Source organism: Phyllobates terribilis, unplaced genomic scaffold (assembly GCF_046119375.1).
Source record: "Phyllobates terribilis strain yellow unplaced genomic scaffold, ASM4611937v1 Scaffold_5__5_contigs__length_657084704, whole genome shotgun sequence".
NCBI lineage: Eukaryota > Metazoa > Chordata > Amphibia > Anura > Dendrobatidae > Phyllobates > Phyllobates terribilis.
Window position 1 is genome coordinate 271114974 of NW_027362765.1, and position 17430 is coordinate 271132403.

The 17430-nt window shown below is 46.6% G+C and overlaps 1 protein-coding gene across 2 annotated transcripts in view; it reads left to right on the forward strand.

Annotated features, from left to right (window-relative positions):
- The first annotated feature begins 692 nt into the window (after positions 1–692).
- The window catches only part of RAC3 (Rac family small GTPase 3), a 40264-nt gene continuing 23526 nt past the window's right edge, over positions 693–17430 (forward strand). Inside the window, exon 1 of one of the 2 annotated variants that reach the window (XM_073684147.1) lies at positions 693–873. In XM_073684147.1, coding sequence (XP_073540248.1) covers positions 839–873 — 35 coding nt within the window. In that variant the 5' untranslated portion in view covers positions 693–838. The remainder of the gene's footprint in view (positions 874–17430) is intronic. The other variant, XM_073684146.1, reaches the window with a different exon arrangement.

Below are 17430 nucleotides of genomic sequence, written 5' to 3' on the forward strand. Positions count from 1 at the left end.
CCATGCCTGGTCCATTATGTTGTTGAATTTTTCCTGAGGCTGAGGTCTGACAAGCGTATGTTACATTGCCTGTTATTAATCCAGGAAACAAAGGACATTTTATCATCCGTATTTCACATCGGGCGGCTGCACCCCTTAGGCCATGTTCACACGTTCAGTATTTGGTCAGTATTTTTCCATCAGTATCTGTAAGCCAGAACCAGGCGTGGGTGATAAATACAGAAGTGGTGACGTGTTTCTATTATACTTTTCCTCAGTTCCACTCCTGACTTTGGCTTACACATACTGAGGTAAAATACTGACCAAATACTGAGGTAAAATACTGAACTTGTGTACGTGGCCTTAGCCATCATGTTGTAGCCTTATGGCCTCACAGCCATTTACTGAAGGTTCGCACAATGCTTTGTTACAGTGAGGTATCCTATGTTATCCTCTGTCTAAGCTGTATATTGATAATCACAACGTTTTATTTTCGTCATTTATTACCAGTGTAGTATTACAGTAATGTCCTAGGAGATATGACATCTAGTCCCCTCAGTTCTACAACTATTTCTAACAAGTCTCCATAGAACATTCGGCTATTTCCGTCTCTATTCATTTCTAGGGTCCACGTTTCGTCTGTTTCCGGCAGCATTCGTGCTGGCACTCGGCTATTTTCGTTTCCTTATACCTCTACTTGAACCCCGTCTCGTTTGTTTCCGGCAGCATTCGGCCTGACGTTCGGCTATTTCCGTGAACACTCGGATGTGTCAGTTCTCATCACTTCGGCTCCTCCAGGCTTCCCAGCTCCCGGTATCTCCGGTGTTTTGTCTTCAGCTGCTTCACATTCGCCCGGGAGATGCAGGCCATCAAATGCGTGGTAGTGGGAGATGGGTGAGTGGTTACAGAGCAGCTGTGCTGTGACCCGCCGGGTGTATAGTGATGCAGAGGCGGAGCCCGGGGTTAATTCTCCTGTATCATCCGGGCTGCACCCATAGTCCCACACCATCTACTGTATGTGCAGCCTATGTGTCCGTCCATTCTGTGCTGCAGGTAGAGCATCCCCTCATCTACACACAGCACATGTACAGCACACCCTGTATACAGCCATACCGTATATACAGCCATTACATCACTACATATCTGCACCCAAGACCACATCGACGTGTACCTGCCGGCAGCGTATGTCACACATCTGCACACAGGTACACACATCTATACCAGCAGTACGCAAAACACACATCTATACCAGCAGTATGCCATACACACATCTATACCAGCAGTATGCCATACACACATCTATACCAGCAGTACGCAAAACACACATCTATACCAGCAGTATGCCATACACGCACGGGTACACACATCTATACCAGCAGTACGCAAAACACACATCTATACCAGCAGTATGCCATACACGCACGGGTACACACATCTATACCAGCAGTATGCCATACACACACTGTTACACACATCTATACCAGCAGTATGCCATACACACATCTATACCAGCAGTATGCCATACACACATCTATACCAGCAGTATGCCATACACACATCTATACCAGCAGTATGCCATACACACACTGTTACACACATCTATACCAGCAGTATGCCATACACACATCTATACCAGCAGTATGCCATACACACACTGGTACACACATCTATACCAGCAGTATGCCATACACACACGGCTACACACATCTATACCAGCAGTATGACATACACACACGGGTACACACATCTATACCAGCAGTACGCAAAACACACATCTATACCAGCAGTATGCCATACACACATCTATACCAGCAGTATGCCATACACACATCTATACCAGCAGTATGCCATACACACATCTATACCAGCAGTATGCCATACACACACTGTTACACACATCTATACCAGCAGTATGCCATACACACATCTATACCAGCAGTATGCCATACACACACTGGTACACACATCTATACCAGCAGTATGCCATACACACACGGCTACACACATCTATACCAGCAGTATGACATACACACACGGGTACACACATCTATACCAGCAGTACGCAAAACACACATCTATACCAGCAGTATGCCATACACACATCTATACCAGCAGTATGCCATACACACATCTATACCAGCAGTATGCCATACACACATCTATACCAGCAGTATGCCATACACACATCTATACCAGCAGTATGCCATACACACACGGCTACACACATCTATACCAGCAGTATGCCATACACACACGGCTACACACATCTATACCAGCAGTATGCCATACACACACGGCTACACACATCTATACCAGCAGTATGCCATACACACACGGCTACACACATCTATACCAGCAGTATGCCATACACACACGGCTACACACATCTATACCAGCAGTATGCCATACACACACGGCTACACACATCTATACCAGCAGTATGCCATACACACACGGCTACACACATCTATACCAGCAGTATGCCATACACACACGGCTACACACATCTATACCAGCAGTATGCCATACACACTGGTACACACATCTATACCAGCAGTATGCCATACACACACTGGTAAACGCATCTATACCAGCAGTATGCCATACACACACTGGTACACGCATCTATACCAGCAGTATGCCATACACACACGGGTACACGCATCTATACCAGCAGTATGCCATATACACACGGGTACACGCATCTATACCAGCAGTATGCCATACACACACTGGTACACACATCTATACCAGCAGTATGCCATACACACGGGTACACACATCTATACCAGCAGTATGCCATACACACACGGGTACACACATCTATACCAGCAGTATGCCATACACACACGGGTACACGCATCTATACCAGCAGTATGCCATACACACACGGGTACACGCATCTATACCAGCAGTATGCCATATACACACGGGTACACACATCTATACCAGCAGTATGCCATACACACTTGTACACACATCTATACCAGCAGTATGCTATACACACACTGGTACACACATCTATACCAGCAGTATGCCATACACAAGGGTACACACATCTATACCAGCAGTATGCCATACACACACGGGTACACACATCTATACCAGCAGTATGCCATACACACTTGTACACACATCTATACCAGCAGTATGCTATACACACACAGGTACACACATCTATACCAGCAGTACGCAAAACACACATCTATACCAGCAGTATGCCATACACGCACGGGTACACACATCTATACCAGCAGTATGCCATACACACACTGTTACACACATCTATACCAGCAGTATGCCATACACACATCTATACCAGCAGTATGCCATACACACATCTATACCAGCAGTATGCCATACACACATCTATACCAGCAGTATGCCATACACACACTGTTACACACATCTATACCAGCAGTATGCCATACACACATCTATACCAGCAGTATGCCATACACACACTGGTACACACATCTATACCAGCAGTATGCCATACACACACGGCTACACACATCTATACCAGCAGTATGACATACACACACGGGTACACACATCTATACCAGCAGTACGCAAAACACACATCTATACCAGCAGTATGCCATACACACATCTATACCAGCAGTATGCCATACACACATCTATACCAGCAGTATGCCATACACACATCTATACCAGCAGTATGCCATACACACACTGGTACACACATCTATACCAGCAGTATGCCATACACACACGGCTACACACATCTATACCAGCAGTATGCCATACACACACGGCTACACACATCTATACCAGCAGTATGCCATACACACACGGGTACACACATCTATACCAGCAGTATGCCATACACACACGGCTACACACATCTATACCAGCAGTATGCCATACACACACGGCTACACACATCTATACCAGCAGTATGCCATACACACACGGCTACACACATCTATACCAGCAGTATGCCATACACACACGGCTACACACATCTATACCAGCAGTATGCCATACACACTGGTACACACATCTATACCAGCAGTATGCCATACACACACTGGTAAACGCATCTATACCAGCAGTATGCCATACACACACTGGTACACGCATCTATACCAGCAGTATGCCATACACACACGGGTACACACATCTATACCAGCAGTATGCCATATACACACGGGTACACGCATCTATACCAGCAGTATGCCATACACACACTGGTACACACATCTATACCAGCAGTATGCCATACACACGGGTACACACATCTATACCAGCAGTATGCCATACACACATCTATACCAGCAGTATGCCATACACACATCTATACCAGCATTATGCCATACACACATCTATACCAGCAGTATGCCATACACACACTGTTACACACATCTATACCAGCAGTATGCCATACACACATCTATACCAGCAGTATGCCATACACACACTGGTACACACATCTATACCAGCAGTATGCCATACACACACGGCTACACACATCTATACCAGCAGTATGACATACACACACGGGTACACACATCTATACCAGCAGTACGCAAAACACACATCTATACCAGCAGTATGCCATACACACATCTATACCAGCAGTATGCCATACACACATCTATACCAGCAGTATGCCATACACACATCTATACCAGCAGTATGCCATACACACATCTATACCAGCAGTATGCCATACACACACGGCTACACACATCTATACCAGCAGTATGCCATACACACACGGCTACACACATCTATACCAGCAGTATGCCATACACACACGGCTACACACATCTATACCAGCAGTATGCCATACACACACGGCTACACACATCTATACCAGCAGTATGCCATACACACACGGCTACACACATCTATACCAGCAGTATGCCATACACACACGGCTACACACATCTATACCAGCAGTATGCCATACACACACGGCTACACACATCTATACCAGCAGTATGCCATACACACACGGCTACACACATCTATACCAGCAGTATGCCATACACACTGGTACACACATCTATACCAGCAGTATGCCATACACACACTGGTAAACGCATCTATACCAGCAGTATGCCATACACACACTGGTACACGCATCTATACCAGCAGTATGCCATACACACACGGGTACACGCATCTATACCAGCAGTATGCCATATACACACGGGTACACGCATCTATACCAGCAGTATGCCATACACACACTGGTACACACATCTATACCAGCAGTATGCCATACACACGGGTACACACATCTATACCAGCAGTATGCCATACACACACGGGTACACACATCTATACCAGCAGTATGCCATACACACACGGGTACACGCATCTATACCAGCAGTATGCCATACACACACGGGTACACGCATCTATACCAGCAGTATGCCATATACACACGGGTACACACATCTATACCAGCAGTATGCCATACACACTTGTACACACATCTATACCAGCAGTATGCTATACACACACTGGTACACACATCTATACCAGCAGTATGCCATACACAAGGGTACACACATCTATACCAGCAGTATGCCATACACACACGGGTACACACATCTATACCAGCAGTATGCCATACACACTTGTACACACATCTATACCAGCAGTATGCTATACACACACAGGTACACACATCTATACCAGCAGTACGCAAAACACACATCTATACCAGCAGTATGCCATACACGCACGGGTACACACATCTATACCAGCAGTATGCCATACACACACTGTTACACACATCTATACCAGCAGTATGCCATACACACATCTATACCAGCAGTATGCCATACACACATCTATACCAGCAGTATGCCATACACACATCTATACCAGCAGTATGCCATACACACACTGTTACACACATCTATACCAGCAGTATGCCATACACACATCTATACCAGCAGTATGCCATACACACACTGGTACACACATCTATACCAGCAGTATGCCATACACACACGGCTACACACATCTATACCAGCAGTATGACATACACACACGGGTACACACATCTATACCAGCAGTACGCAAAACACACATCTATACCAGCAGTATGCCATACACACATCTATACCAGCAGTATGCCATACACACATCTATACCAGCAGTATGCCATACACACATCTATACCAGCAGTATGCCATACACACACTGGTACACACATCTATACCAGCAGTATGCCATACACACACGGCTACACACATCTATACCAGCAGTATGCCATACACACACGGCTACACACATCTATACCAGCAGTATGCCATACACACACGGGTACACACATCTATACCAGCAGTATGCCATACACACACGGCTACACACATCTATACCAGCAGTATGCCATACACACACGGCTACACACATCTATACCAGCAGTATGCCATACACACACGGCTACACACATCTATACCAGCAGTATGCCATACACACACGGCTACACACATCTATACCAGCAGTATGCCATACACACTGGTACACACATCTATACCAGCAGTATGCCATACACACACTGGTAAACGCATCTATACCAGCAGTATGCCATACACACACTGGTACACGCATCTATACCAGCAGTATGCCATACACACACGGGTACACACATCTATACCAGCAGTATGCCATATACACACGGGTACACGCATCTATACCAGCAGTATGCCATACACACACTGGTACACACATCTATACCAGCAGTATGCCATACACACGGGTACACACATCTATACCAGCAGTATGCCATACACACACGGGTACACACATCTATACCAGCAGTATGCCATACACACACGGGTACACGCATCTATACCAGCAGTATGCCATACACACACGGGTACACGCATCTATACCAGCAGTATGCCATATACACACGGGTACACACATCTATACCAGCAGTATGCCATACACACTTGTACACACATCTATACCAGCAGTATGCTATACACACACTGGTACACACATCTATACCAGCAGTATGCCATACACAAGGGTACACACATCTATACCAGCAGTATGCCATACACACACGGGTACACACATCTATACCAGCAGTATGCCATACACACTTGTACACACATCTATACCAGCAGTATGCTATACACACACAGGTACACACATCTATACCAGCAGTACGCAAAACACACATCTATACCAGCAGTATGCCATACACACATCTATACCAGCAGTATGCCATACACACACTGGTACACACATCTATACCAGCAGTATGCCATACACACACTGGTACACACCTCTATACCAGCAGTATGCCATACACACATCTATACCAGCAGTATGCCATACACACACTGGTACACACATCTATACCAGCAGTATGCCATACACACACGGCTACACACATCTATACCAGCAGTATGCCATACACACACGGCTACACACATCTATACCAGCAGTATGCCATACACACACGGGTACACACATCTATACCAGCAGTATGCCATACACACACGGCTACACACATCTATACCAGCAGTATGCCATACACACACGGCTACACACATCTATACCAGCAGTATGCCATACACACACGGCTACACACATCTATACCAGCAGTATGCCATACACGCACGGGTACACACATCTATACCAGCAGTATGCCATACACACACTGTTACACACCTCTATACCAGCAGTATGCCATACACACATCTATACCAGCAGTATGCCATACACACATCTATACCAGCAGTATGCCATACACACACTGGTACACACATCTATACCAGCAGTATGCCATACACACACGGCTACACACATCTATACCAGCAGTATGACATACACACACGGGTACACACATCTATACCAGCAGTACGCAAAACACACATCTATACCAGCAGTATGCCATACACACATCTATACCAGCAGTATGCCATACACACATCTATACCAGCAGTATGCCATACACACATCTATACCAGCAGTATGCCATACACACACTGGTACACACATCTATACCAGCAGTATGCCATACACACACGGCTACACACATCTATACCAGCAGTATGCCATACACACACGGCTACACTCATCTATACCAGCAGTATGCCATACACACACGGGTACACACATCTATACCAGCAGTATGCCATACACACACGGCTACACACATCTATACCAGCAGTATGCCATACACACACGGCTACACACATCTATACCAGCAGTATGCCATACACACACGGCTACACACATCTATACCAGCAGTATGCCATACACACTGGTACACACATCTATACCAGCAGTATGCCATACACACACTGGTAAACGCATCTATACCAGCAGTATGCCATACACACACGAGTACACACATCTATACCAGCAGTATGCCATACACACACGGCTACACACATCTATACCAGCAGTATGCCATACACACACTGGTACACACATCTATACCAGCAGTATGCCATACACACACTGGTACACGCATCTATACCAGCAGTATGCCATACACACACGGGTACACACATCTATACCAGCAGTATGCCATATACACACGGGTACACGCATCTATACCAGCAGTATGCCATACACACACTGGTACACACATCTATACCAGCAGTATGCCATACACACGGGTACACACATCTATACCAGCAGTATGCCATACACACACGGGTACACACATCTATACCAGCAGTATGCCATACACACACGGGTACACGCATCTATACCAGCAGTATGCCATACACACACGGGTACACGCATCTATACCAGCAGTATGCCATATACACACGGGTACACACATCTATACCAGCAGTATGCCATACACACTTGTACACACATCTATACCAGCAGTATGCTATACACACACTGGTACACACATCTATACCAGCAGTATGCCATACACAAGGGTACACACATCTATACCAGCAGTATGCCATACACACACGGGTACACACATCTATACCAGCAGTATGCCATACACACTTGTACACACATCTATACCAGCAGTATGCTATACACACACAGGTACACACATCTATACCAGCAGTACGCAAAACACACATCTATACCAGCAGTATGCCATACACACATCTATACCAGCAGTATGCCATACACACACTGGTACACACATCTATACCAGCAGTATGCCATACACACACTGGTACACACCTCTATACCAGCAGTATGCCATACACACATCTATACCAGCAGTATGCCATACACACACTGGTACACACATCTATACCAGCAGTATGCCATACACACACGGCTACACACATCTATACCAGCAGTATGCCATACACACACGGCTACACACATCTATACCAGCAGTATGCCATACACACACGGGTACACACATCTATACCAGCAGTATGCCATACACACACGGCTACACACATCTATACCAGCAGTATGCCATACACACACGGCTACACACATCTATACCAGCAGTATGCCATACACACACGGCTACACACATCTATACCAGCAGTATGCCATACACACTGGTACACACATCTATACCAGCAGTATGCCATACACACACTGGTAAACGCATCTATACCAGCAGTATGCCATACACACACGAGTACACACATCTATACCAGCAGTATGCCATACACACACTGGTACACGCATCTATACCAGCAGTATGCCATACACACACGGGTACACACATCTATACCAGCAGTATGCCATATACACACGGGTACACGCATCTATACCAGCAGTATGCCATACACACACTGGTACACACATCTATACCAGCAGTATGCCATACACACGGGTACACACATCTATACCAGCAGTATGCCATACACACACGGGTACACACATCTATACCAGCAGTATGCCATACACACACGGGTACACGCATCTATACCAGCAGTATGCCATACACACACGGGTACACGCATCTATACCAGCAGTATGCCATATACACACGGGTACACACATCTATACCAGCAGTATGCCATACACACTTGTACACACATCTATACCAGCAGTATGCTATACACACACTGGTACACACATCTATACCAGCAGTATGCCATACACAAGGGTACACACATCTATACCAGCAGTATGCCATACACACACGGGTACACACATCTATACCAGCAGTATGCCATACACACTTGTACACACATCTATACCAGCAGTATGCTATACACACACAGGTACACACATCTATACCAGCAGTACGCAAAACACACATCTATACCAGCAGTATGCCATACACACATCTATACCAGCAGTATGCCATACACACACTGGTACACACATCTATACCAGCAGTATGCCATACACACACTGGTACACACCTCTATACCAGCAGTATGCCATACACACATCTATACCAGCAGTATGCCATACACACATCTATACCAGCAGTATGCCATACACACACTGGTACACACCTCTATACCAGCAGTATGCCATACACACACTGGTACACACCTCTATACCAGCAGTATGACATACACACACGGGTACACACATCTATACCAGCAGTATGCCATACACACACGGGTACACACATCTATACCAGCAGTATGCCATACACACACGGGTACACACATCTATACCAGCAGTATGCCATACACACACGGCTACACACATCTATACCAGCAGTATGCCATACACACACGGCTACACACATCTATACCAGCAGTATGCCATACACACACGGGTACACACATCTATACCAGCAGTATGCCATACACACTGGTACACACATCTATACCAGCAGTATGCCATACACACACTGGTAAACGCATCTATACCAGCAGTATGCCATACACACACGAGTACACACATCTATACCAGCAGTATGCCATACACACACTGGTACACGCATCTATACCAGCAGTATGCCATATACACACGGGTACACGCATCTATACCAGCAGTATGCCATACACACACTGGTACACACATCTATACCAGCAGTATGCCATACACACGGGTACACACATCTATACCAGCAGTATGCCATACACACACGGGTACACACATCTATACCAGCAGTATGCCATACACACACGGGTACACGCATCTATACCAGCAGTATGCCATACACACACGGGTACACGCATCTATACCAGCAGTATGCCATATACACACGGGTACACACATCTATACCAGCAGTATGCCATACACACTTGTACACACATCTATACCAGCAGTATGCTATACACACACTGGTACACACATCTATACCAGCAGTATGCCATACACAAGGGTACACACATCTATACCAGCAGTATGCCATACACACACGGGTACACATCTATACCAGCAGTATGCCATACACACTTGTACACACATCTATACCAGCAGTATGCTATACACACACTGGTACACACATCTATACCAGCAGTATGCCATACACAAGGGTACACACATCTATACCAGCAGTATGCCATACACACACTGGTACACACATCTATACCAGCAGTATGCCATACACACACGGGTACACACATCTATACCAGCAGTATGCCATACACACACGGGTACACACATCTATACCAGCAGTATGCCATACACACTGGTACACACATCTATACCAGCAGTATGCCATACACACACGGGTACACACATCTATACCAGCAGTATGCCATACACACACGGGTACACACATCTATACCAGCAGTATGCCATACACACACTGGTACACACATCTATACCAGCAGTATGCCATACACACACTGGTACACACATCTATACCAGCAGTATGCCATACACACACTGGTACACACATCTATACCAGCAGTATGCCATACACACACTGGTACACACATCTATACCAGCAGTATGCCATACACACACTGGTACACACATCTATACCAGCAGTATGCTATACGCACTCGGCTACACACATCTATACCAGCAGTATGCCATACACACACGGGTACACACATCTATACCAGCAGTATGCCATACACACACTGGTACACACATCTATACCAGCAGTATGCCATACACACACTGGTACGCACATCTATACCAGCAGTATGCCATACACACACTGGTACACACATCTATACCAGCAGTATGCCATACGCACTCGGCTACACACATCTATACCAGCAGTATGCCATACGCACACGGGTACACACATCTATACCAGCAGTATGCCATACACACACGGGTACACACATCTATACCAGCAGTATGCCATACACACACGGGTACACACATCTATACCAGCAGTATGCCATACACACACTGGTACACACATCTATACCAGCAGTATGCCATACACACACTGGTACACACATCTATACCAGCAGTATGCCATACACACACGGGTACACACATCTATACCAGCAGTATGCCATACACACACGGGTACACACATCTATACCAGCAGTATGCCATACACACACGGGTACACACATCTATACCAGCAGTATGCCATACACACACGGGTACACACATCTATACCAGCAGTATGCCATACACACACGGGTACACACATCTATACCAGCAGTATGCCATACACACATCTATACCAGCAGTATGCCATACACACACTGGTACACACATCTATACCAGCAGTATGCCATACACACACGGGTACACACATCTATACCAGCAGTATGCCATACACACACGGGTACACACATCTATACCAGCAGTATGCCATACACACATCTATACCAGCAGTATGCCATACACACACTGGTACACACATCTATACCAGCAGTATGCCATACACACACTGGTACACACATCTATACCAGCAGTATGCCATACACATATTACACATTTAAACACTGGTAAATACATCTCTCTGCCAGCAGCACACCTTATAATGTGTTTCTATTACACATCTACAGACTTGTGCATACATATATACACTGGTACATATATCTAGCTTACAGTAGTGTGGAGTATAATTTGTATATAATACACATGGGTACATACATCTACCTGCCAGCAGTATACCGTACAATCTGAATATATTAGATATTGGTACATACATCTTCCTGCCAGCAATATTCTATAGAAGATGCCTATATAGTTTCTATACTGACATGACTGACTCCACAGGCCTTATAAGCCTCACCAGGGCTCCCTTGCCCCACTGCCATTGTAAAATTGGCCACCTAAGGGTGGGGACTTGCCAGAAGGACCAGACATCCTTCTCTGCTGGGAGACATAAAGGGGTGGTTGAGGTGGCACTGTTCAGTATCAGGAGTGTCTGTTATCACCCAAATACATCCCTATATAAAGTACATGAAAATACTTGTCACGTATGACTAGTTAACAGTGGCACAATGAAATCATATACATTTTATATTAGGCTTTTCTAACATGATCATACATTATATAGGCGATGAGGAAGTCCGCTACATATACCGTATTTTTTGGATTATAAGATGCACTTTTTTTCCCCAAAATTTTGGGGGAAATGGTGGTGCGTCTTATAATCCGAATGTAGCTTATGGGAGGAAGGGGGCAGCTGCGGTGGAGCGGGTTCCCAGGAGGCAGCGTCAGTGCTGCAGGAAGCTGGTGGCGACAGGAGTGGGGAGATACTGCGGGCCCCGGGCTGGGAGGAGGGGGTGTTCATCCGTGCAAGGCTGTGGCGGGCCCCGGGCTTTTACAAAACGTCGGCGGAGTCCCCTCACTTCCCATTGTTTTCATTGCGTTGGAGTTTGGGAAAATGGCCACCGGAGGCGGAGCGTGCTCAGATTGATATCTCAGCTCCCATAGAAACATCTGACTAAAAGATCAAAAAAAACTGAAGCAGGGAAGTTTGTGAAAACCAAAATTCGTCAGTACCTTTGGCCACGACTGTATATATGTAATATATGAAGATTGTACATCCCTACTGTATGGTGTAATGGATTGTACGCCCCCGTTGTATGGTGTAATACATTGTACGCCCCCGTTGTATGGTGTAATACATTGTACGCCCCCGTTGTATGGTGTAATACATTGTACGCCCCCGTTGTATGGTGTAATGGATTGTACGCCTCCCTTGTATGGTGTAATGGATTGTACGCCTCCCTTGTATGGTGTAATGGATTGTACGCCTCCCTTGTATGGTGTAATGGATTGTACGCCTCCCTTGTATGGTGTAATGGATTGTACGCCCCCCCCCCCTTGTATGGTGTAATGGATTGTTCGCCCCCCTTTTATGGTGTAATGAATTGTTCGACCCCTCCTTGTATGGTGTAATGGATTGTTTACCCCCCCTTGTATGGTGTAATGGATTGCACGCCCCCCTTGTATGGTGTAATGGATTGTACGCCCCCCCTTTGTATGGTTTAATGGATTGTACGCCTCCCCCTCCCCTTGTATGGTGTAATGGATTGTACGCCCCCCCCCTTGTATGGTGTAATGGATTGTACGCCTCCCTTGTATGGTGTAATGGATTGTACGCCTCCCTTGTATGGTGTAATGGATTGTACGCCCCCCTTGTACGGTGTAATGGATTGTTCGCCCCCCTTTTATGGTGTAATGGATTGTTTGACCCCTCCTTGTATGGTGTAATGGATTGTTTGCCCCCCCTTGTATGGTGTAATGGATTGCACGCCCCCCTTGTATGGTGTAATGGATTGTACGCCCCCCCTTTGTATGGTGTAATGGATTGTAGGCCCCCCCTTCTTTGTATGGTGTAATGGATTGTACGCCCCCCTTTTATGGTGTAATGGATTGTCCGCCCCCCCCCCCCTTGTATGGTGTAATGGATTGTACGCCCCCCCCCCTGTATGGTGTAATGGATTGTATGCCTCCCCCTTGTATGGTGTAATGGATTGTACGCCCCCCCCTTGTATGGTGTAATAGATTGTACGCCCCCCCTTGTATGGTGTAATGGATTGCACGCCCCCCCTTGTATGGTGTAATGGATTGCACGCCCCCCTTGTATGGTGTAATGGATTGTACGCCCCCCCTTTGTATGGTGTAATGGATTGTAGGCCCCCCCCTTCTTTGTATGGTGTAATGGATTGTACACCCCCCTTTTATGGTGTAATGGATTGTACGCCCCCCCCCTTGTATGGTGTAATGGATTGTCCGCCCCCCCCTTGTATGTTGTAATGGATTGTACGCCCCCCCCTTGTATGGTGTAATGGATTGTACGCCCCCCCCCCTGTATGGTGTAATGGATTGTACGCCCCCCCCTTGTATGGTGTAATGGATTGTACGCCCCCCCCTTGTATGGTGTAATAGATTGTACGCCCCCCCTTGTATGGTGTAATGGATTGTACGCCCCCCTTGTATGGTGTAATGGATTGTACGCCCCCCTTGTATGGTGTAATGGATTGTTCGCCCCCCTTGTATGGTGTAATGGATTGTTCGCCCCCCTTGTATGGTGTAATGGATTGTTCGCCCCACTTTTATGGTGTAATGGACTGTGCGCCCCCCCCCTTGTATGGTGTAATGGATTGTTCGCCCCCCTTTTATGGTGTAATGGATTGTACGCCCCCCCCCCCTTGTATGGTGTAATGGATTGTACGCCCCCCTTGTATGTTGTAATGGATTGTACGCCTCCCCCTCCCCTTGTATGGTGTAATGGATTGTACGCCCCCCCCCTTGTATGGTGTAATGGATTGTTTGCCCCCCCATGTATGGTGTAATGGATTGCACGCCCCCCCCCCTTGTGTGGTGTAATGGATTGTACGCCCCCCTTGTATGTTGTAATGGATTGTATGCCTCCCCCTCCCCCCTTGTATGGTGTAATGGATTGCACGCCCCCCCCCTTGTATGGTGTAATGGATTGTACGCCCCCCCCTTGTATGGTGTAATGGATTGTACGCCCCCCTTGTATGGTGTAATGGATTGTACGCCCCCCTTGTATGGTGTAATGGATTGTTCGCCCCCCTTGTATGGTGTAATGGATTGTTCGCCCCACTTTTATGGTGTAATGGACTGTGCGCCCCCCCCCCCTTGTATGGTGTAATGGATTGTTTGCCCCCCTTTTATGGTGTAATGGATTGTTCGCCCCCCTTGTATGGTGTAATGGATTGTTCGCCCCACTTTTATGGTGTAATGGACTGTGCGCCCCCCCCCTTGTATGGTGTAATGGATTGTACGCCCCCCTTGTATGGTGTAATGGATTGTTCGCCCCCCTTTTATGGTGTAATGGATTGTACGCCCCCCCCCCCTTGTATGGTGTAATGGATTGTACGCCCCCCTTGTATGTTGTAATGGATTGTACGCCTCCCCCTCCCCTTGTATGGTGTAATGGATTGTACGCCCCCCCCCTTGTATGGTGTAATGGATTGTACGCCCCCCTTGTATGTTGTAATGGATTGTATGCCTCCCCCTCCCTCCTTGTATGGTGTAATGGATTGCACGCCCCCCCCCCCCTTGTATGGTGTAATGGATTGTACGCCCCCCCCCTTGTATGGTGTAATAGATTGTACGCCCCCCTTGTATGGTGTAATGGATTGTACGCCCCCCTTGTATGGTGTAATGGATTGTACGCCCCCCTTGTATGGTGTAATGGATTGTTCGCCCCCCTTGTATGGTGTAATGGATTGTTCGCCCCCCCTTGTATGGTGTAATGGATTGTTCGCCCCACTTTTATGGTGTAATGGATTGTTCGCCCCCCTTGTATGGTGTAATGGATTGTTCGCCCCACTTTTATGGTGTAATGGACTGTGCGCCCCCCCCCCTTGTATGGTGTAATGGATTGTTCACCCCCCTTTTATGGTGTAATGGATTGTACGCCCCCCCCCTTGTATGGTGTAATGGATTGTACACCTCCCCCTCCCCTTGTATGGTGTAATGGATTGTACGCCCCCCCCCTGTATGGTGTAATGGATTGTTTGCCCCCCCTTGTATGGTGTAATGGATTGCACGCCCCCCCCCCTTGTATGGTGTAATGGATTGTACGCCCCCCTTGTATGTTGTAATGGATTGTACGCCTCCCCCTCCCCCCTTGTATGGTGTAATGGATTGCACGCCCCCCCCCCCTTGTATGGTGTAATGGATTGTACGCCCCCCTTGTATGTTGTAATGGATTGTACGCCTCCCCCTCCCCCCTTGTATGGTGTAATGGATTGTATGCCCCCCCCCCCCTCCTTGTATGGTGTAATGGATTGTACGCCCCCCCCCTTGTACCTTGTATGGTATAATAGATTGTACGCCCCCCTTGTATGGTGTAATGGATTGTATGCCCCCCTTGTATGGTGTAATGGATTGTATGTCCCCATGTTTTTGATGTAGCATAGTGTACATTGTTCTTCATATAATTGTACTTTCCTGCATAAAACTTATCCATGTGTCCTAAAAGACAGAGCTCCCATTCATGAATACAAGAGTTGTCCACAGCACTCTGGGAAAAAGAGCGTCAAAGTCTGAAAACCGCCAAGCTTGATAAAGACCTCAATGGTCGAAACATTGCTGTTATTTCACGTGTATGGAGGAATTAAGTCTTATACTTTTGCAACTTCCTGGTGAGCTTTGTCATTGCATTACATGGATTTGTGTATGGAG